The sequence below is a fragment of the Choloepus didactylus genome, chromosome 6 (genome assembly GCF_015220235.1).
Source record: "Choloepus didactylus isolate mChoDid1 chromosome 6, mChoDid1.pri, whole genome shotgun sequence".
Taxonomy (NCBI): domain Eukaryota; kingdom Metazoa; phylum Chordata; class Mammalia; order Pilosa; family Megalonychidae; genus Choloepus; species Choloepus didactylus.
The window spans coordinates 73381334-73405122 of NC_051312.1; the positions used below are offsets into that span (position 1 = coordinate 73381334).

Genomic DNA, 23789 nt, shown 5'->3' on the forward strand with positions numbered 1-23789 from the left:
ACAATGTTGCAGTACCCTCACCACCATGCATTACTAGAACTTTCCCTTTACCCCAAACAGAAACCTGATACTCATTTTGCATTAACTTCCCATTGCCCTTCCCCCCCACCCCTAGTAATCTGTACTCTACTTTCTGTCTCTATGAATTTGCATATTATGTGATATTTTCTTCATGATTACCATGGGGCTTAGATTTAACATCCTAAGTCTGTACAGTCTTGTTTGCTTTGATACCAAGTTAACAACTTCAATAGCATACATAAACTATGTTCCTATAACCCCTTGGTCCCCCCCACTTTATGTAAGTCTTGTCACATCTTATATATTTATTTCATTATGAATCAAACCATTGGTTTATCATTATATTTTATGACATTTGCCTTTTAGTTCCTGTAGGAAGTAAAAAGTGGAGTTACAAATCAAAAGTACAATAGTATTGGTATTTATATTTACCCATGTCATTATCTTTACTGGAGATCTTTATGTCTTCATGTGGCTTCAGACAATTGTTTCTTGTCTTTCCCTTTCAACCTGCAGAACTCCTTTTAGCATTTCTTGTAGTGCCAGTCTAGTGGTGATGACTTCTATCAGATTTTGTTTATCTGGGAATGTCTTAATTCCTCCCTCATTTTCATAAGACAGTTTTGCTGAATACAGAATTCTTGGTTAGGAATTGCTTTCTTTCACCATTTTAAATATTTCATCACACTGCCTTCTTGGCTCCATGGTTTCTGATTAGAATTAAGCATTTAATCTTATTGAGGCTCCCTTATATGTGACACATCGCTTCTCTCTTGCAGCTCTCAGAATTCTCTCTTCATTTCTGGCATTCAGCATGTTGATTATAACATGCTGTTGTGTGGTTCTAGTTGGGTTTATCCTGTTTGGAATTCACGGAGCATCTTGGATGTGTATATTGATATCTGTTGTTAAATCTGGGGAGTTTTCAGCCAATATTTCCTTGAATATTTTCTGTGCCTCTTTCTTTCTTCTCCTTCTGGGACTCCCACAATATGTATATTAGCATGCTTGATGGTGTTCCACAGGTTCCTTAGGCTCTGTTCACATTTCTTCATTTTTTTTCTCTTTCTGCTCCTTAAACTGAATGATTTAAATTGCCTTATTTTGAAATTCACTGATTGCTTTCTTCTGCCAGCTCCAACCTGCTGTTGAACCCCTCTAGGGTATTTTTGATTTCTGTTACTGTGGTCTTCAGCTCTGTTTGGTTCCTTTTCATAATTTCTATCTCTCTGTTAATATTTTCTGTGTTTTCATCTATTGTTTTCCTGATTTTCTTTTTTTTTTTTTTTTTTTTTTTTACTGGAAATCTTTTATTATGGTCAGATGTTTCCTGTGTCTGGTTTCTTAAGTGAAAGAAAAGGAACATAAAGGGAGTCTGAAGAAGAATGGCTCAGTCTCTCCAGCCATTCAAGAGGCTTCCAAAGCTCAAGTTATGTAGTCAGTGAGCCATGGTTTGGAGGGATTGTCTTGGTACATATTCAACGCATACCTTCTGCTATCCATCATGTATAAGCCCTTCACTAAAGGCCGATGGTGTCCGGAACACCTCTATCAGCTGGGAAGGCACATGGCTGGCGTCTGCTGGTCCTTTGCTCCTGGTTCTGGTTTCAAAATGGCTTTCTCCAAAATGTCTCTGAGCTTCTGTCTCTCTTAGCTTCTCTCTCTCAGCTCCTTTGTATTTTTGCTTGTTCTCCCAGGGCATTTCTCTCTAAGCATCTGGGGGTCCTCTCTTAGCTCCTCTGGGGCAAACTCTGGGCTTTATCTCTTAGCTTAGCATCTCCAAACATCCTTCTGTCTGCATCTCCCAGCATCTCCAAGCATTTGGGTCAGTGTCAGTTCTTAGCTTTTCCCGGGGACAAACTGGATTACATATCTTAGCTTCTTTCCAAATGTCTCTCTCAGCTTCTCTGAGCTCCTTCTGTCCATTAGCTCTTTTCTTTTTTTTTTTTTTTTTAACTATTTAAGTTCTTTATTTTTTTATCATCATTTTATTGAGATATATTCACATACCACGCAGTCATACAAAACAAATCGTACTTTCGATTGTTTACAGTACCATTACATAGTTGTACATTCATCACCTAAATCAATCCCTGACACCTTCATTAGCACACACACAAAAATAACAAGAATAATAATTAGAGTGAAGAAGAGCAATTGAAGTAAAAAAGAACACTGGGTACCTTTGTCTGTTTGTTTCCTTCCCCTATTTTTTTTTTTTTAATCTTCGTTTTATTGAGATATATTCACATACCACACAGTAATACAAAACAAATCGTACTTTCGATTGTTTACAGTACCATTACATAGTGGTACATTCATCACCCAAATCAATCCCTGGCACCTTCATTTTCACATTAGTGGTAGCATATAATATTTCTCTTTTTGTGCCTGGCTTATTTCGCTCAGCATTATGTCTTCAAGGTTCATCCATGTTGTCATATATTTCACGCGATCGTTCCTTCTTACTGCCACGTAGTATTCCATCGTGTGCATATACCACATTTTATTTATCCATTCATCTGTTGAAGGACATTTGGGTTGTTTCCATCTCTTGGCAATTGTGAATAATGCTGCTATGAACATTGGCGTGCAGATATCTGTTCGTGTCACTGCTTTCCGATCTTCCGGGTATATACCGAGAAGTGCAATCACTGGATCGAATGGTAGCTCTATATCTAGTTTTCTAAGAAACTGCCAGACTGACTTCCAGAGTGGCTGAACCATTATACAGTCCCACCAACAATGAATAAGAGTTCCAATTTCTCCACATCCCCTCCAGCATTTGTAGTTTCCTGTTTGTTTAATGGCAGCCATTCTAACCGGTGTTAGATGGTATCTCATTGTGGTCTTAATTTGCATCCCTCTAATAGCTAGTGAAGCTGAACATTTTTTCATGTGTTTCTTGGCCATTTGTATTTCCTCTTCAAAGAACTGTCTTTTCATATCTTTTGCCCATTTTATAATTGGGCTGTCTATACTATTGTCATTGAGTTGTAGGATTACTTTGTATATGCAAGATATCAGTCTTTTGTCAGATACATGGTTTCCAAAAATTTTTTCCCATTGAGTTGGCTGCCTCTTTACCTTTCTGAGAAATTCCTTTGAGGTGCAGAAACTTCTAAGCTTGAGGAGTTCCCATTTATCTATTTTCTCTTTTGTTGCTTGTGCTTTGGGTGTAAAGTCTAGGAAGTGGCCGCCTAATACAAGGTCTTGAGGATGTTTTCCTACATTATCTTCTAGGAGTTTTATGGTACTTTCTTTTATATTGAGATCTTTGTCCATTTTGAGTTAATTTTTGTGTAGGGGGTGAGGTAGGGGTCCTCTTTCATTCTTTTGGATATGGATATCCAACTCTCCCAGCCCCATTTGTTGAAAAGACCATTATGGCTCAGTTCAGTGACTTTGGGGGCCTTATCAAAGATCAGTCGGCCATAGATCTGAGGGTCTATCTCTGAATTCTCAATTCGATTCCATTGATCTATATGTCTATCTTTGTGCCAGTACCATGCTGTTTTGGCAACTGTGGCTTTATAATAAGCTTCAAAGTCAGGGAGTGTAAGTCCTCCCACTTCGTTTTTCTTTTTTAGAGTGTCTTTAGCAATTCGAGGCATCTTCCCTTTCCAAATAAATTTGATAATTAGCTTTTCCAAGTCTGCAAAGTAGGTTGTTGGAATTTTGATTGGGATTGCATTGAATCTGTAGATGAGTTTGGGTAGAATTGACATCTTAATGACATTTAGCCTTCCTATCCATGAACATGGAATATTTTCCATCTTTTAAGGTCCCCTTCTATTTCTTTAGTAGAGTTATGTAGTTTTCTTTGTATAGGTCTTTTACATCTTTGGTTAAGTTTATTCCTAGGTACTTGATTTTTTTAGTTGCTATTGAAAATGGTATCTTTTTCTTGAGTGTCTCTTCAGTTTGTTCATTTCTAGCATATAGAAACATTACTGACTTATGTGCATTAACCTTGTATCCCGCTACTTTGCTAAATTTGTTTATTAGCTCTAGTAGCTGTATCGTCGATTTCTCAGGGTTTTCTAGATATAAGATCATATCATCTGCAAACAATGACAGTTTTACTTCTTCTTTTCCAATTTGGATGCCTTTTATTTCTTTGTCTTGCCGGATTGCCCTGGCTAGCACTTCCAGCACAATGTTGAATAACAGTGGTGACAGCGGGCATCCTTGTCTTGTTCCTGATCTTAGAGGGAAGGCTTTCAGTCTCTCACCATTGAGTACTATGCTGGCTGTGGGTTTTTCATATATGCTCTTTATCATGTTGAGGAAGTTTCCTTCAATTCCTACCTTTTGAAGTGTTTTTATCAAAAAGGGATGTTGGATTTTGTCAAATGCTTTTTCAGCATCTATTGAGATGATCAATTGATTTTTTCCCTTTCGAGTTTTTAATGTGTTGTAATACATTGATTGTTTTTCTTATGTTGAACCATCCTTGCATGCCTGGAATGAACCCCACTTGGTCATGGTGTATGATTTTTTTTAATGTGTCTTTGGATTCGATTTGCAAGTATTTTGTTGAGGATTTTTGCATCTATATTCATTAGGGAGATTGGCCGGTAGTTTTCCTTTTTTGTAGTATCTTTGCCTGGTTTTGGTATTAGATTAATGTTAGCTTCATAAAATGAGTTAGGTAGTGTTCCATTTTCTTCAATGTTTTGAAAGAGTTTGAGTAAGATTGGTGTCACTTCTTTCTGGAAAGTTTGGTAGAATTCCCCTGTGAAGCCATCTGGCCCTGGGCATTTATTTGTGGGAAGATTTTTGATGACTGATTGGATCTCTTTGCTTGTGATGGGTTGGTGAGGTCTTCTATTTCTTCTCTGGTCAGTCTAGGTTGTTAATATGTTTCCAGGAAATTGTCCATTTCTTCTACATTGTCCAGTTTGTTGCCATACAGTTGTTCATAATATCCTCTTATAATTTTTTTAATTTCTTCAGGATCTGCAGTTATGTCACCTTTTTCATTCATTATTTTGTTTATATGGGTCTTCTCTCTTTTTGATTTTGTCAGTCTAGCTAGGGGCTTGTCAATCTTGTTGATCTTCTCAAAGAACCAACTTTTGGTGATATTTATCCTCTCTATTGTTTTTTTGTTCTCTATGTCATTTATTTCTGCTTTAATCCTTGTTATTTCTTTTCTTGTACTTGGTTTAGGATTGGTTTGCTGTTCATTTTCTAGCTTCTTCAGTTGATCCATTAGTTCTTTGATTTTGGCTCTTTCTTCCTTTTTAATATATGCGTTTAGTGCTATAAATTTCCCCCTTAGCACTGCTTTTGCTGCATCCCATAGGTTTTGGTATGTTGTGTTCTCATTTTCATTCGTCTCTATATATTTAGCAATTTCTCTTGCTATTTCTTCTTTAACCCACTGATTGTTTAGGAGTGTGTTGTTTAACCTCCAGGTATTTGTGAATTTTCTAAGTCTCTCATGGTTATTGACTTCTAATTGTATTCCATTGTGGTCAGAGAATGTGCTTTGAATAATTTCAATCTTTTTAAATTTATTGAGGCTTGTTTTATGTCCCAGCATATGATCTATTCTGGAGAAAGTTCCGTGAGCACTAGAAAAGTATGTGTATCCTGGTGATTTGGGATGTAATGTCCTGTAGATGTCTGTTAAATCTAATTCATTTATCAGATTGTTTAGGTTTTCAATTTCCTTATTGGTCTTCTGTCTGGTTGATCTATCTGTAGGAGAGAGTGATGTGTTGAAGTCTCCCACAATTATTGTGGAAACATCAATTGCTTCCTTTAGTTTTGCCAGTGTTTCTCTCACGTATTTTGTGGCACCTTGATTGGGTGCATAGACATTTACGATTGTTATTTCTTCTTGTTGAATTGCCCCTTTTATTAGTATGTAGTGGCCTTCTTTGTCTCTCAAAACATCCCTGCATTTGAAGTCTATTTTATCTGAGATTAATATTGCTACACCTGCTTTCTTTTGGCTGTAGCTTGCATGAAATATTTTTTTCCATCCTTTCACTTTCAGTTTCTTTGTGTCCCTGTGTCTAAGATGAGTCTCTTGTATGCAACATATTGATGGTTCATTTTTTTTGATCCATTCTGCAAATCTATATCTTTTAATTGGGGAGTTTAATCCATTTACATTCAACATTATAACCGTGAAGGCATTTCTTGAATCGGCCATCTTATCCTTTGGTTTATGTTTGCCATATTTTTCCCTCTCTCTATTAATATCCTTTATTGTACCCATACCGAATCTCTTTAGTACTGAACCTTTCTCCAAGTCTCTCTGTCCTGTCTTTGTTTCTCTGTCTGTAGGGCTCCCTTTAGTATCTCCAGTAGGGCAGGTCTCTTGTTAGCAAATTCTCTCAGCATTTGTTTGTCTGTGAAAAATTTAAGCTCTCCCTCAAATTTGAAGGAGAGCTTTGCTGGATAAAGTATTCTTGGCTGGAAATTTTTCTCACTCAGAATTTTAAATATATCGTGCCACTGCCTTCTTGCTTCCATGGTGGCTGCTGAGTAGTCACTACTTAGTCTTATGCTGTTTCCTTTGTATGTGGTGAATTGCTTTTCTCTTGCTGCTTTCAGAACTTGCTCCTTCTCTTCTGTGTTTGACAGTGTGATCAGTATATGTCTCGGAGTGGGTTTATTTGGATTTATTCTATTTGGAGTTCGCTGAGCATTTATGATTTGTGTATTTATGTTGTTTAGAAGATTTGGGAAGTTTTCCCCAACAATTTCTTTGACTACTCTTCCTAGACCTTTACTCTTTTCTTCCCCTTCTGGGACACCAATGAGTCTTATATTTGGACGTTTCATATTATCTATCATATCCCTGAGGTCCATTTCGATTTTTTCAATTTTTTTCCCCATTCTTTCTTTTATGCTTTCATTTTCCATTCTGTCATCTTCCAGGTCACTGATTCGTTGTTCAACTTCCTCTAGTCTTGTACTATGAGTGTCCAGAATCTTTTTAATTTGGTCAACAGTTTCTTTAATTTCCATAAGATCATCCATTTTTTTATTTAGTCTTGCAATGTCTTCTTTATGCTCTTCTAGAGTCTTCTTGATTTCCTTTATATCCCGTACTATGGTCTCATTGTTCATCTTTAGTTCTTTGAGTAGCTGCTCTAGGTGCTGTGTCTCTTCTGGTCTTTTGATTTGGGTGCTTGGGCTTGGGTTATCCATATCGTCTGGTTTTTTCATATGCTTTATAATTTTCTGTTGTTTTTGGCCTCGTGGCATTTGCTGAACTTGATAGGGTTCTTTTAGGGTTTGTAGACCTATTGAAGTCCTTATCTCTAACTTCTCAGATCTACAGCTTCGTGGAGTACACTTTCTCTAACTAATCAGCAGGTGGCATCCACGAGCCACCTGTTCTCCACAAGCCAGTTCTCCTCTGCTTAGCCTTTTTGGTGAGTGGGGGAGTGAGTCTTGTGGGGCCCAATTGGTGTACCAAGCTTGCGTGTGTAGTTGGTGTTGCCTGCCCTGTATGTGGGGCGTGTTTCTGGGCAGTCGGGGAGGGGGTGGCCCTAACAATCAAATCTCCCTGGTGATCCTAGAGTTTTAAAGCTGCTGCAATAGTCTAATCCTTCAGTTCAGTCCAGCCACAGTTTGTCACTGCCACTGACGCACAAGTCCTTGGTATTGGCATATGGCTCCTGAGACTTGCAAGTGGGCCCCTCTTCCAGGCTGTGCACCCCACGTCCTCTGTTGAGGAATGACTGTGCTATGTCACAGGTGAGTGCCGTCCCCCCAGGGCAGTTCTGGGCTGCTGGGCTGTGTAGGGAAGCTCCCAGTCTGCTCAAATGATGGCTGAATGGGGCTTTGTTAATTCACACTGCTCCACCTTCCCAGCTCTGGGACAATCAGCTGAGGTTGCAGGGAAGGCTAATGTCCACGCCCAGTTTTGTGGTGTGTGCCTGTTATTTGAAGAGCTTCCGTCACACTGGGTTGTCTGGGGCAGCTCTGGGCTATGGGGCTGACGATGGGCAGGAGTGTTTCCTGTCCACTAGGATGGTGGCTGTGAGCGGACACCCCCCTTTTCTTGGGAAGTTGTGGTGTTTAGTGAATTTTCTCAGCCACTGGATTATTGCCTTTTGTCTCAGAGCTCTCTTAGTTCTGCTCTTGACTTGACGTGCCCAAATTGAAAGTCTTTGAAGCTTTCTGTATTGGGCTTCTTAGAGTAATTGTTTTAGAAAAAGAAAAAAGGATTAAAAAAAAAAAAAAAAAGGGCCCTCCTCAGAGATCTAATGGGTTATTGAAATGCTAATAGACAAAGCAACCAGGGCCATTAAGGAAAGGTCCACAGGGCAGAGAGATCAGCTTGTCTTCGGGATTTGCATATGCGCCTCAAGGCCTGAGCTCCGCCCTTCCCCTTTCTGTGTTCACCAGAACTCCAAAAATCCTCTGCTTTTATTTTGGAGTTTTTCGTGTTGTTTTTTATTTTCTATGCCTGTCTCCTCTCTGCTGGGCTGGCTGCTCTCAGATTCTCTGCTGTCTGGTCTCAGTCTATCTATGGTTGGAGTTTGGATCAGTAGAATGAGTTTCCGATAAAGGCTGCCACTGCAGTTCTCCCTTCTCCTTCCCGGAGCTGACAGCCCCTCCTCCCACGGGACTGAGCCTGGCAGGGAGGGGCGCGGGTCCCCCGGCCGCAACAACTTACAGATTTCGCTGATCTCAGCAGTTCGACATTTTCATGAGTGTTGTATGAAGTATGCCCAAAGACAGATTGCTCTGTGGTGTCCAGTCCACGCAGTTCCTCGCTTTCTACCTACTTTCCTGGAGGAGTAACTAAAACATACAGCTCACCAGTCTGCCATCTTCTCCTGATTTTCTTTTGTCATCCTGTTCCTTTAGCCCTTTGAGCATATTTAAGACCATTTTTAAAGTTTTTGTCTGGTATCCCAGGTCTGATCTTTCTCATTGATGGTTTCTAATGCTTTAATCTTCTCTTTTGCTTGGGCTACTGCTTTCCTGTTTCTTTGTGTGTTTTGTAATCTTTTCTTGAAACCTAACGTGTTATCACTGAAATTCAGACTCTTTGGTGTCTATTTCTTAAGATTGTATCCAGCTAATGTTATGACAGAGCTTTCCTTGAATGCCAGGAGCTAACAGAAAAAAAAAAAAAAAGAAGAAGAAGAAGGAAAGGAATAAAAGCATCTTTCCCAATCTTTGCTCTCCTTCAGGACTTATCCACACAATTGAGTTTGGAGAATAGCTCCAGGCCAAAGTGTAGGGGCCTTCCTGATTCTTTTGTACATGAGTTTTATCTTGGGAATGTACAAGTAACCCTAGAAATTCCTCTGTTTACACAGACATGAATGTCTCCTCTTTCCTAGAAACAGTTTCCTCCCAGTCCCATTTACTGTACTGTATGTCTTACAGCCAGCAATCCCCTGCCCCAGGTAGCACAAATGGAATGCTCTCCCACTGCCTTTTGTTGAAGAGTTTGGTGAACTGCTTTCTACGCACAGGGCAAGTTCTAGGACAGCAAGGCCCTCAGATTGGACCAGATATACTTGTTCCCAGTACGTATGCAAGGGTTACTCTGCCCCCTCTGGATTGGTACCAGGGATCTCCACTGGGAACATTGCCAGCACAGTGTTGAGCTGGTGAAGGAATGAGGGAGGGGCCAGTCAGGGTGCCAAGAGATCCTCCTTCTTTTAAGTGGCTATGTTTGATTCAGTGCTCGCCCTGTTACTGCAGTCCTTTAACTTTTCTGTGTCTTTGCAAAAGATTTTTCTGTCAGTTCTTGCTGGTTGTTCAAAGCTTTTGTCAGGGGGACAGAACCCCAAATCATCTCCCTCTGCCATCTTGATCAGGGAAGGTTCTATTGGGTATTTTTAAATGTATTCTCTATTTCATTTATCTCCACTTTAAGTTTTGTTATTTCCTTCTGACTGTTTTGGGCTTAGTTGGCTCCTCTTTTTTTGGATCCTCCAGTTGTAAGGCTAGGTCTCTGATTTGAGACGATCTTTTTTATGTGAGTATTTATAGCTAAAAATTTCCCTCTCAGCCCTGCCTTTGCCGTATCCCATAAGTTTTGGTATGTTGTGTTTTCATTTTCATTTGCCTCAAGGTATTTCCTCATTTCCCTTATGATGTCTTCTGCAGCCCATTAGTTGTTTAAGAGTGTGTTGTTCAATTTCCATATATTGGTGAATTTTTCACTTCTCCCTCTGTTATTCATTTATAGCTTCAATCCGTTATAGTCTGAGAAGATAAAGTATATGATTTCAATATTTTTAAATTTATTAAGACTTGTGACCTAACATGGTCTATCTGGAGAATGACCCATGTGCACAAGAATAGAATGTATATTCTGCTGCTGCTGGATGCTGTGTTCTATATATGTGTGATAGGTCTAGTTGGTTTTTAGTATCATTCAAGTCTTCTATTTCCTTATTGATCTTCTGTCTAGATGTTGTATCCATTATTGAAAGTGGCTTATTAAAGTCTCCTACTATTATTGTACAATTATCTATTTCTCCCTTCAAATCTGTCTATATTTGCTTCATATGTTTTCAGGCTCTGTTGTTATGTGCATATGTATTTACAATTGTTACTTCTACTTGTTTAATTGACCCCTTATAGGAACTTTTTTGTCCCTTGTAACAGTAATTAACTTCAAGTGTATTTTATCTGATATTAGTATAGCTACCCCAGCTCTCCTTTGGTTACTGTTTGCATAGTATATTTTTTTCTACCCTTTCAATTTCAGCTTACTTTGAATTTAAGGTGAGTTTCCTATAGACAGCATATAGTTGGGTCATGCTTTTTTATTCATTCTGCCAATCTCTGCCTTTTAACTGGAGAGTTTCATTAATTTACATTTAAAGTCACTACTAATAATGCAGGACTTCTGCCATTTTGCTATTTGGTCTTTATAAATACACCTTTTTTGTTCATTAATTCATCCATGAATGCCTACTTTCATATTTATTTGATTTTTGTAGTGTACCTTTTTCAGTACCTTTTTATTTCCCTTTGTATATATTTTTTAGATATGTTCTTTGCAGTTACCATGGGGCTTAAACTTAACATCCTAAATCCATAACAATCTCATTTGCTTTGAGACCAACTTAACTACAAAAGCATATATAAACAATTTTCCAGTCGTCCTCCATCCCCCCACCTTTTTGTAATTGTTACAAATTATATCTTTATACATTATATGTCTAAATCCATAGATTTATCATTATTTTTATGCATTTGCATTTTAGAACCTGTAAGAAGTTAAAAAAATGGAGTTACATACAAAAAAAATACAATGCAGTATTACTGGCATTTATAATTACCCTTATGGGTACCTTTACCAGAGGTCTTTCTTTATGCTGCTTTGCTACACTTATCTATTGTCCTTTCCTTTCAATCTGAAGAACTTCCTTTAGCATTGCTTGTAGGGATGATATAGTATTGTTGAACCCCTCTGGTTTTGTTTATCTGGGAATGTCTCTAAACTCTTCCTCATTTTTGAAGGACAGTCTTGCTTGACATAAAATTCTTGGTTGGCAATTTTTGCTTTCAACATTTAAAATATTTTATCCCACTGCCTTCTTGCCTCCATGGTTTCTGATGATATATCAGCACTTAATCTTATTGAGGCTCCCTTGTACATGACATGTTTGTTTGTTTTGAAGCTTTTGGAACTCTCTCCTTGTCATTGGCATTCAACAGTTTGACTATGTGATTGAGTGTGCTTTTCTTTGAGTTTGTCTTGTTTGGGGTTCATTTGGGCTTGTGGAATGTGTCTATTCAAGTTTTTTTAAATTCACGAATTTTTCTGCCATTATTTCTTTGAATATTCCTTCTGCCCCTTTCTTCTCCTTCTGGCACTCCCATAATGCATATATTCATGTGCTTGATTGGTGTGCCACAGGTTACTTAGGCTCTGTTTCCTTTTTTAAAAATCTTTTTTTCTTTCTCCTCTTCATCCTGAATAATTTCAAATGTCTTGTCTTTGAGTTCACTGATTGTTTCTTCCACCAGCTTCAATCTCCTGTTGAAACCCTCCTGGGAATTTTTTATCAGTTATTATTGTCTTCAGCTCCAGTATTTCTTTTTGGTTCCTTTTTAAAATTTCTGTCTCTTTATTGAGAGTCTTATATTGTTCATTCATCGTTTTCCTGATATCCTTTAGTTCTTTTTCCATGTTTTTCTTTATCTCTTTGAACATATTGAAGATTACTTTTTTTAAGTCTTTGTCTTGTATGTCCAAAGTCTGGTCTTCATTGATGGTTTCTGAATTTTTAACTTGTTCCTTTGGTTGGGCCATTTCCTCTTTCTTTCTTTGTCTTGTGATCTTTTGTTGCACGCTGTGCATTTTAATATTTAACACATTAACTGTAGGATTTATTCCCTGAGCTCCCTTTTCCTTAAGTTTATATACAGCTAGTGATATGACAGAGATTTCCTTGAATTCCAGGAGCTAACAGAAAACACCTTTCACAGTCTTTGCAAATTGGCTCTGAGTTGGCTGATGCCCTCCTTCACAGTTTAGCCTTCCTATCAGGAATATCAGCCCGAGGCAACAGTGAGGTACAGGATCCTCTCCATCATTTCTGAGCCTGAGTCTTGTACTGGGCTTTTGTGTAGCCTTAGGAATTACCCTGTTTACAGGAATCAAAATGTGCCCTCTACTGCCTATGAAATAGACTTCTCCCCCCTTCCCCCAGGTGCTCCACTGTATGTCTTAAAACTGGTAATTGTTTGCCCCAGGCCACTCTGACTTAATTGTTCTTTACACTGCTTTGCTGTGTGAAGCTACTTCTGCCTGCCAGGCAAGTTCTTGGAGGGCAAGCAGCAATGCATTTTCTGGTTCAGTCTTTCAAATTGCCACCCAGTAGATTGGCAGGGACACACAGGTTCCCCAGTATGTGCATAGGGGTTACTCTGCTCCCCTCAGAACAGGGCCAGGGACCCAGAATGGGAGTGTAGGCTGGCTCCACACTGCTTAGGTGTGGGGAGTGGAGGAGCTAGCTAAGGTGCCACAAGCTTCTCTTGTCATTTTTGAAGCTGTATTTTCTTGATTCAGTACTCACCCAATCACTGGAACCCTTTAACTATGTCTGGAGTTTTGAGGAAGATGTCTCTGCCAGTTTTTATTAATTAAAGGATTCTGTGGGGGAACATCACCCTAGGGTGTGTTACTCTGCCATCTTGGTCAACCAGAATTCCCTTTTATTTTTATAAAGATATGCGTATTTATTTTAGAAGAATTATGTAATATGGATTAACCAAAAGAAAATAAAAATAGAAGAATAACCTTGAACCCCACCACCCAGAAAAAAAATAAAAACACTTTAAGACTTATTTTTCCAGTCTTATATTTGTAATGTATATATATGCACTTATATAGTATATAATACTAGTATACAGTACTGTGGTAGCAAAATAAAAGGCAAGATTAGTCAACTCTGACCAGCTCAGGAGTCAGGGAAGATTTCCTAGGAAAGAAGACCTCTCAGCCAGATGTTAAAATAAAGAGTTTGCTAAGTAGTTAGCGAGGTGGGAGTGGACACTGCATTCTAAGCAGAGAACTGAAGCAATATGCGGTTCGGGGAACCCTAATCTATTCAGTGTGCTAGAATGTGAGATGAGAGAGTGGGGAGAGGTGAGACAAAGAGGTGATTGTGATGATGGGCTTGGGAGTCTAAGCTGGATAGGCAAGAAAACAACCAGGAGGGGACTGATAGGCTGGGAGAAAGATCAAGACTGGAGATCTGATGTGGTAAACAAAACAAAACAAAACAGGCATAGTGGTGGCATTGGGGTGAGAGAGCTAGAAGGACAGGAAGTTGTGGACCAGAAGCAATTAGGTCTCAAATATTGTTCCCACATTAATTTTCATTCACATAGGACAGGGTTTCTCACCCTCAAAACTGTTGACAATGGATGCGGATAATTCTTTGTTGTGGGGGACTCTCTTGTGCATTGTAGAATGCTTAGCAGCGTCCCTGGCCTCTACCTACTAGATGCCAGTAGCACCCCCAAGCCATCCCAATCGTGACAATCAAAAATGTCCGCAGACATTGCCTAATGTCCCCTGGGAGACAGAATCACCCCCAGTGACAACTGCTGACATGAAAATGTGGTGTATCAAAGACTACATAAACCTTTTTCATTATGGTAGAAGGTCTCCTTAAACTGTAACTTTTACAGGATTAAATATCTGGTTCCTGCTTTCAAGAATAGACAAAAATAATTATTGTAAACCACACAGAACATAAAAAACATGAATGTACAAATGCGTAAATAAAAGCATGTAGGAAAAAACAAACACGTAGGCTAGGCATTTAATTGGTGAAGTTAGGTGCCCAGCAATCATTTTTCCCTCCAGTGACTGATTCTGCAAGTGCATTGGCCATTTGAGACTGTTTGTATTCTCTAGGAGGCCTGGATATCTGTTAAATTGACTCTGGGCAGAGAGAGTGAATTTATGATAACAACTCTGGGCAAACAGAAGTTAAATTTAAATTCCTACAATTTTTGCTTATCCAAGATGTGAGTTCTTCACTACTTGTGTACTTTTAAAAATGCTTTTGTTAAATTCTCAAATTCCAGTTTTCATTGTTTTCCATTCCTGTTCAGTGTAGAGCATTTAAGTAAGGGTTAGTACAAATAGTTAAGCTCACTGCAAGTAGTCACAATATTTACTGTATCATATATCCATGACACATCATCACTATTATCAAAGCATTACACTAAAACATGTTTTGTATTTATTGTAATTTTATCAGGTGTAAAAAGAACAAACATATAAAAAGGGTAAATCTCTATTTGCATTCTCTCAGCAACCAGACCATGAGCAACTAGTTCATTCTTGTTCTGATAGGTGAAGAACAGACCAAAAGGATTAACTGGTTTGTTTAGTTCTTTAAATTTTTTCCTTAAGATTTTTCTTCCCCTACCTTGAAGAGTAGATAACAGCTATGAAAATGAGAGGTACTCTGCTGATAAAGTACATCTGTCTTCCCAGTCTTATCTATATTGAAACAAACAAATGGTAATAGTATTTTATATATACAAGTTTATTGAGACACCCTATTACTGTAGTGTCATTTTAATCTATCTGAACAAAATTGGTGTGTTGAGAAGATGTGAGTCCAAATGAGCTAAGTTTTAGTGTTCCAGTTTGTTAAATGGCCTTGGGTTGGTTTATTTCCTTATAGGAAGTCAAATAATCCTACTAACTTTAGCTTTCCTCTTTCTTCATCATCTTTCTTCGATCTTGGAAACATTTTGAGCTTTATAGAATTGTTTTTATAATTTTCATCTGTAAGGTTAAAAGAAAACAAAATAAATGGGGTTTGCACAGCTCTTACCTAAATTAAGTGAAAAGTTCAACAAATTTTGGTCAAGAGGTCATGGAAAGATTCATTTAAAAACTCTTTGGTGTCTTTGAAATGCGGAAATTTTGTAGGCATGTGCTGTAAAAACAAGACCAGGTGTTATAACACCATCTAGTTATGATTATTTAGATATTTATGTGGTTATGTATAGCTTCCATACACTTGCTGACTTCTGCCCTGGAGATACAATAGAGCTCTTTTAAACATGCAGAGCAAAACAATATTTCTTTTCTAGAGGCAGAGTTTAGTTGAAGGGATAGGACTTGTGACTTGGATCCTATGTTAGAAAGAAGCTTTGCTAACACAGGGTTTGGGAAAAGAGATCAAGGAAAAAGGCAAACAAAAGCAGTAAATTACTATTGAATACTTTTTGACATTCAGGCAGCTGTATTTATGTCTCATTCATAGACAGATTAGCATGGTGGTTTCCTGTGTAATGACTACAAACATCCAGTTGCATTGGTTTACTTTCACAAGGACAGGTTGGTTTTCTACTCAGATATCTGGGTAACCCTTGAATAGCATCTTTTTCCTAAAGCAGCAACTAACATGGAAGTCTCTGTTGAATAGAGATGCTGAAGTAACAGTTCCTTTTTGTCCTTGGTAATAGAAGGTAATTGTAGCACTTGAGTTGTGTGTCTTCATTACAGATTAGGGAAGGGGAGGAATGAGAAAGCTTTAGGGAACTATTCCATTTAGAATATGTGTTGAGAGTGCAGGGAGAGATTAAAACCAACCAAGGTAAGACTCTCTCAGCTCATCTGTCAGGGTGAGTGTGGCCCACACCGGCAGGTAAATAATTGTGATAAATTGGAGTCAGGAAATTGAAAGACAGGTCTTTTTTCTGCCATAGATTAGCTATGTAGGATTGAACAAATCAAGAGAAAGTCTGACTTTCCATATCTGTAAAATAGAGACATTAACATGAAATAGAATTTCTTTCCTCTGCTCATCAAGGTGGGCTTCTCTTTAATACGAATGACCAGTGTCCCTGTCTTGGTTCCTCCTTCTTAAGGGAAATGTCTTTGGAAATAGTAGCCCATGAGAACATTTCACAAATACTCTCTCATTGCTTATGCCTCCTAGATCACTTGTAACCATAGTCGAACTTATCCTACTTTTGGCAGTTCAGTGCCTAGGAGAGCGTGGCCAAGTAGATGCTCTGTTTGAAAAGTCCAGCTGCTCCTGTTCCTGCATCTGGCCAGTGGCTGTTTTGTGTGTGTGTATATTTTACACTGACCATGCCGTCTCTGATGTTCTCCATTCCTGGACTTTCAGGATCACCAGCCTTTTGCAAATGCCCACGATGTGTTGGCCCGCTCCCGCAGTCGAGCCAATGTGCTGAACAAGGTAGAGTATGCCCAGCAGCGCTGGAAGCTTCAAGTTCAAGAGCAGCGAAAATCCGTCTTTGACCGCCATGTTGTCCTCAGCTAACTGGAAATCAAATTCAAGATGACTAGAAGGATACAAGGCAGACAATTGGAAAGAATTGACTGAGTTTTCCTGGATTTTATTTTAACAACCTTGTTGATTTCACATAACTCTTGCTGGAAGATTCAAAACTGGAAGTAAAAATGTGCTTGATTTTTTTTTCTTGTTAAAGTATTAATGGAGACATTTTTAAAAGCACACATCTCAAAAGTCAGCCAATAAACCTTTTCCTATTTATAACTTTTATTAATAAATTGAATCTGCCTGTAAATTATCTTGAAGTCCTTTATCTGGAATAAGCACTCTCTTTTTCACCACACAGTTTTAACTCAGATTTCAAGATGATTTTCAGGTGGTTGGGGTTTTTTTGTTTTTGTTTATTTGGGTGAGTGGGGGTGGAGGGGATTGGTGGTGGTGCGTGTGTTGGAAGTGCTTAACACAAGTGACTTCACTAAACAAATTTTGTAAATAGTCTTTACCTCCTGTTTGCAAGTTTCATTTATATTTTGCAGCATAGCCAGCCTTATCAAAGCGCTAAGTTACCCTTTTGAATTTTGCACTGACTATATTAGCTAGGCAAATGGTTGGTCTGTGGCTGCACATTGATGGTAAACTGGTTCTGAAATACCTGGTGGCTGTGCACAAAATGCAGAGTTTCTTCGTGTACTGCGATGTCTGATGCAATGCATCCTAGAACAAACTGGCCATTTGCTAGTTTACTCTAATTACTCAACATATAATCTTGGTGTGTGAGATGGTCTTTCTCATCTTCTTTAACTGTCTTTAAGAACAAATCCTAAGGACTTGGAAATTTGCAATAAAGGAATTTTCTTTTAAACCTGAGCCTCCCTGGATTGATAATGTACATATATTTATCAGCACTTCCAGTTGGGTTGGGAGGTAGCTGTTTGAGCTCTAGTGTATAGCTTTGAACTAGGCTGAGGTTCTGGATGTCTCCCTCTGAAAGATATAACAGTTATTGGATAACTGCTTTATTTTGCCCCCTTTCTTTCTAGTCCTCTTTGGAATGTAACAATAAAAATAATTTTAAAACATCTATCAGTGTGCCATGTCTTTTAGCTTTTTTTTCCTGCCTTTTTTTCCTGTATGATAAAACTTGAAGATACAAAGACATTTTGTATCCTCTTATGAGACTACTGTTTAATATCATTCTAAACATAAAACATTAGTATAAATTATCTGGGAGTGGGGGATGGGGGCAGGAGAGAATGTATGGGTGCTTAGAAGGGTCTCAAAAGTGTACAGATATTTTGATAAAATTCTTGGCAGAAATTGTGTTAGAATTTAATTATACTAAATTCATAAGGAGTGAAGTTCAGATTAAGTTCTGGCCTTAATCTCTTTCTAAAAGAATATTGACCATATGTGTCCATTATAAGTCTATTTTCCATAAATAATTTTGATATAAAAATATATAACCTCAGTGCATGGGAAGGACATTCATTTTACAAAGAGTTTGTTACAAGAGTGCAGTTTTGTAAGCAAACCTTTCTATTTAGTATTACTGTGTGTTGTCATAACTACATATTAAGTAGGAAAAAAAGGCTAAACCAGAACTAAGCAGTTCTGTTTAACTGTAAGCTACTTTGCATGTCATTACTAAATGATCACTTATATATCAGGCAAGTCTGACTCAGTCCAAAATACATCATCTTGAAGACAAAACTCAGGTAAGAGACTCTTCTCCAGAGTGGCCTATTGGGGGAGAATAAGATCAAGATTTTTAAGAAAATCCCTTGGCACAGTTGATACGTGATGAATTTTGCCAGCTATCTGCTTACTCCCCAATTATCTTAAACTATCAAATATTGCCCAGATATTGAATGATCCTGATTTTGCTGTTGACTAAATGATCTGGAGGAGTGGAACACATTTTGAAAATCAGTGGACCTAGGTTCTGGACCTTATTCTGCTATTAGCTTTGCAACTTTAGCCAAGTCACAACCTCTCTGTGTACTAGTTTCCTCATTTGAAAAATGAGGGGTTGGATAAGAGGATTTCTAAGGTTCCTGCCAGTCCTTAACATTCCATAATTCAATTATATGTGTGCAATACATTCCATAATTCAATTATATATGTACAGTTGTAGCTTTTTGTTTTTCACATGCTTGATAGTTTTAATGTCTCTGAAAGTTAAAGCTTTTATGCTCAGCAGAGCATCCAGAATCTCTTGGGATTTTATCATTCAATCATCATTTATTTCCCAGAAGAGTTCTTAGACAGAAATCTGAGATTTTCCTAAGATAGGTGTGTTTGTTAGCTGTGTGTGTATCTGGAATCATGGAGTCCCAACACTAACAATCTGTGTTGCTTTCTTTTAAAACTTAGTCAATTTTTACAAACACTTCCAGCCTCCACTAGGCCTTCTATCTCGAGTCTCTTCATTCCTGCATTTTTTTCATTCTTTCACTCTCTTGTTTTATGGTTAATTTTTTTCTTTGAATAAAAGGTGATTATCTAGATATTTTTATATTGATTGGTGAACTTTTTGGAAATACTCATCAGAAAAAGTTTCTCATCAACATGAATCCGGAGACACTATGTTCTTTTTCCAAGAATTATGCAAAATCTTTTTAAAACCTAAACACTTTTAATTATCCAGGGCATATACAAATTACTCAGAATTTATCTGAGACAGGTTATCCTTCTGATAATCTGTTGTGGTTAATCAGTTCTGGTTTGAGGCTATAGGCAGAAATAAGGCTTTGCTGTTGTCTGAAATACACTAATATGGGCTCCGTATCCATCATTTTGCAGCTTCTGCCATACAGGTTATTAATCTCTTACCCTCTAGAATTCCTGGCTTGGGAATTTCCTCTCTTTTCTCTCAACAACTTTTTCTTTTTGACAGAATCTTGGCTCATTTTTAATCTTCCAGAGATTTTTTTGTGTTAGCTATTTTAGGCCATTTGGTCAGTAATTTGGAATCTTTCATTTCCTGATCTGTTTTGAATTTTAATTGGGTCTATCACAATTACACCCTACTTTCACCCTCACTCCCCACCCCTCCACCAATTTTAGGAAGAGCTTTTCCTGGCATTTACTCTTTCTCCGGGCTGTTTCACCATGACTTCTTATAACCCTCCCCAGCACTATTCCCCATGCCCACCTCCCTCTGCCCTTTCTGTTTCCATAGTCATTTGTCTTTTCAGAAGCCATATTTGGTAGACTTTTTCACACAAATTGAAACATACTTTATTACACTTGAATTTGGTGCTTAGAGCCTACTCCTTCCATTACATAGTGTGGCTGCAGAGAAAGAAGTGCCAATGTTACCTAATTGTGCCCATAAAAATTAGGACTGTTTTTTTTTTTTTTTGCTCTTTTTCTTTACATATGCCAGGCATAGGAAAACAATTCCTTACTCCTAAAAATAATGAGAAATCAACCCCCCCCCCCCCCCAGATATGAACACAAAGCCATATTTCCTTCTTATCTGGAGACAAGTCTTATTAAACAACTCTCAGTTAGATGGTCATGTTTTCCCTTTTTCGTTTTAGGTGTGTTGTTCATCTCTCAACAAATGTGCTTTGGATAGGTAAGTGCTTTCATTCTCCAGTGTTGGAGAAAATATAAGCTGTATTTTCTATAAGGTGCAGTTTAGAAACGGGTGCTGCACAATATTCATCTGTGAAGAAGGAAGGAAGAAAAAGCTCTTTGGGTTTGTGCCTGGTGCATTACATATTTTTTTGTCTAATCCTCACAACCAACCTGTAGAATGGTAAATTATAGAAGGAAGAGGTTAAGGAATTTGCCTAAGGATACCTAGCTAGAAAAGTTCACAGCCAAGATTGAAACTGGTGGCGGGCAGAAGGGAGATTATGGCTAAAAGAAAAATGCTCTTTTCCTATGGCATTCCCCTGCCTTCCGGTTAACTGGTTAAACCACAGTGCCCCTGTAAATTCTGTTCTGGTTCCATTATTACAATCAAAGACAAAAATTAATGGTAGTTTAAAAATTTAGATAGTTGCAAACCTATTGAAACAGAGAAATCTGTTAGTGTGGGATTTCTTTGGGTATAATACTTTACCATTGTGTTCCATGGAGGAAAAAAAAACACCTGAATACAGGTGAACTTTACTGAATATATCTAAAGTTCTGCATAAGTAAAAATTTGTAAATTGTCTATGTTTTAAATGTGTTGGAGCTTCTCACTTAAAGCTCTTATAGTGATATTTAAAAATAAATAATTCCTTATTTTATTTTTGGTTTCACTACTGCATGTCAGGAAATATTTAAGAAGGCTATGCCTATGAGGTTTCATGCTTATTAACTAGTTTGTGATTTCTCCAACATGTATGTGAATATTATAGTGTTTTAGTGTTTCCCAAACTTCATTTATTTGCATACGTCTTCACACTCATCATATCTGTGTTCCACCTGTACTATTATTTACTGAATATTTTCTTTAAATCAATTCACATTTTTTTACTGAAGTAGATTTATTTTTAAATGAAACTTTATATCACTACTATATGGAAATCAGCATAATTTACAATAAATAGAAGTTAGTAAAAATATTAACTTCTAAGTAGATACTATTGCTTGTTGAAAGCTTTGATCTGAGAGGGATTGGCAAGCATGCTAGTGGTGTAGAAGATGCAGTGTCACCAGACTAAGGCCATATCTTTGTAATCGCAAGGACTGAAAGAGAATTGAGAATTGAAAGAGTAATAACTTTCTCACAAGGTGATTCAATGTTATTTAATGTTGTTTCTGTGTACCATTGAAAATTCTCTCTTACTACCACAAAATATAGTAACCCCATTTAGTTGTCAGAATGAGCTCAGAAACTATTTGTCAAAGCATAAAAGTCTAACAGTGACCTCCAAGAAAGTAGATGGTATCTACTCCCTTCCAATCTGGCCAAATTAATAAACTTGGTTATGTTTCCAGGTTAAAGAGGGAATGGACAATAGAAGCTACTCTAATCTTCCAGACAAACTGCCTGTCTTCTCCGATTCCACCCACTTGCCACTGACCCGGTCCTTCTATCTGGACCCCATGGTCACTTTGCACCTGTACCCCGAGGCCCCGGTGCCATCCCCTTACTCTGAAGAGCTACCATTACTTCCTTTTTCCAGTGACTCCCTGATCATGGAAAATTATGGTGAACCCTGTGCCTTCTCTTTTCCAATGCCTTATCCAAATTACGGAAGGTGTGAATATTCTTATGGGCCAGCCTTTATCCGGAAAAGGAATGAGCGGGAAAGGCAGCGGGTGAAATGTGTCAATGAAGGCTATGCCCAGCTCCGACATCATCTGCCAGAGGAGTATTTGGAAAAACGACTCAGCAAAGTGGAAACCCTCAGAGCTGCAATCAAGTACATTAATTACCTGCAGTCTCTTCTGTACCCTGAAAAGGCTGATCCCAAGAATAACACTGGGAAAGGTCCCTCAATAATGGCAACCACCAGCTGCCATACTGACCCCATATTTAGAATCATTTGACTCAGTGTTTCCAAACAGACACAAATAATTCCACAAAATGGGGTCTCATCCAAAAGGGGGATGTGAAAGGAAATGAAATAAGCTTCAGTGGCAGAGAGACTCCAAAAGGAGCCGAGAGGTCACTCTGGTGGGCACTCTTATGCACACTTTAGACAACCCTTTTTAGGTTCTAAAGAATTGGGGTAGCTGGTGGTGGATACCTGAAACTATCAAACTACAACCCAGAACCCATGAATCTCGAAGACAGTTGTATAAAAATGTAGCTTATGAGGGGTGACAATGGGATTGGGAAAGCCATAAGGACCAAACACCACTTTGTCTAGTTTATGGATGGATGTGTAGAAAAGTAGGGGAAGGAAACAAACAGACAAAGGTACCCAGTGTTCTTTTTTACTTCAATTGCTCTTTTTCACTCTAATTATTATTCTTGTTATTTTTGTGTGTGTGCTAATGAAGGTGTCAGGGATTGATTTAGGTGATGAATGTACAACTATGTAATGGTACTGTAAACAATCGAAAGTACAATTTGTTTTGTATGACTGCGTGGTATGTGAATATATCTCAATAAAATGATGATTAAAAAAAAAAAAAAAAAAAAAATGGGGTCTCATACAGCATCATTCAATAATTTTTCCTGAATATGATTTCCATGTGGGCAGATAGCTCAAATGCTAACCTATACTGGATTTTATTTACCTTGCGTTGAAATGTACTAAACATTACCTTATGTAGATAGAGAAGATGCTTCTTAAACTTTGGTCATCTCTTTCAAGAACTTTAGGGGAACAGGGAATCCCAAGGTTCTCTGTCCTCTCATTCTGTCCTCCTCATACACTTGGCCAGAGCCTCAGTTGTGAGAAGCTCTCACAAAAGCATTGTAAAATATAACTAATGACTACGTACTGTTTGTCGTGCACCTTGCAGATTTTTTATGCTAAACAATTACAGTGAACCTTGATTTGTCAAAGTTTGGTGGTTTTTATTCTTTGGGATTGGCAAGACATCTATACTTTATCCATACCATGATGAAAAAGAGTCTTGGGGCTAAAGCAAAATTAGTTTACAAAACCTTGTTGTCCTTTGAAATTATTTCAGTCCTCTTTTTGCTACAGGCAAAAGACTTCCCCAGACAGCTTAGTATAGGGGTTGAGGGCGGACACTGCCTCAGTTTAAATTCTGACTCTGCTCCTTCCTCTCTATATCTCAGTCCCTCACCCACATAATGAGAATAATAATAACAGCAATCACCTATATGTTTATTATGAGGATTAACAGTACCTAAAACATGATAAGTATTCATAGTCACATATCATTATCATCTTTTTCATCCATGGCATCACCATTCCTCAGGTCCTTTAGCTCAGAAAACTTGCAGCTGCCAGGCCTTTCCTTCAACCCTGGGAAAGATAGTCAGTGCCCCCCACCTTGGACTCTGCCTTCAAAATGTCTCTCCCTTCCCGGGCCTTCAACAATTCCCTCTCCCTTAACTCCCCATTCCCATCTGTCACCATGCCCTGTCAGGACTTA

General features: G+C 38.1%; 2 protein-coding genes across 3 annotated transcripts in view; both read left to right on the plus strand.

Moving 5' to 3' along the window:
• The window catches only part of TMEM9B (TMEM9 domain family member B), a 35203-nt gene extending 17356 nt beyond the window's left edge, over nucleotides 1–17847 (plus strand). For both annotated transcript variants that reach the window (XM_037840655.1, XM_037840654.1), the window contains exon 5: nucleotides 16638–17847. In XM_037840655.1, the coding sequence (XP_037696583.1) occupies nucleotides 16638–16793 (156 nt within the window). In that variant the 3' untranslated portion in view covers nucleotides 16794–17847. The remainder of the gene's footprint in view (nucleotides 1–16637) is intronic.
• Nucleotides 17848–20212: 2365 nt separating this feature from the next.
• ASCL3 (achaete-scute family bHLH transcription factor 3) lies at nucleotides 20213–23402 on the plus strand. Its single transcript, XM_037840358.1, has 3 exons — nucleotides 20213–20349; nucleotides 21708–22304; nucleotides 22867–23402. The coding sequence occupies exon 2, from the start codon at nucleotides 21720–21722 to the stop codon at nucleotides 22260–22262; it is 543 nt and encodes a 180-aa protein (XP_037696286.1). The 5' UTR covers nucleotides 20213–20349; nucleotides 21708–21719; the 3' UTR covers nucleotides 22263–22304; nucleotides 22867–23402.
• The last annotated feature ends 387 nt before the right edge of the window (nucleotides 23403–23789 follow it).

Coding starts and splice junctions, on each gene's coding strand:
- ASCL3 (XM_037840358.1), top strand. CDS start 21,720: ATGGACAATAGAAGCTACTCTAATCTTCCAGACAAACTGCCTGTCTTC.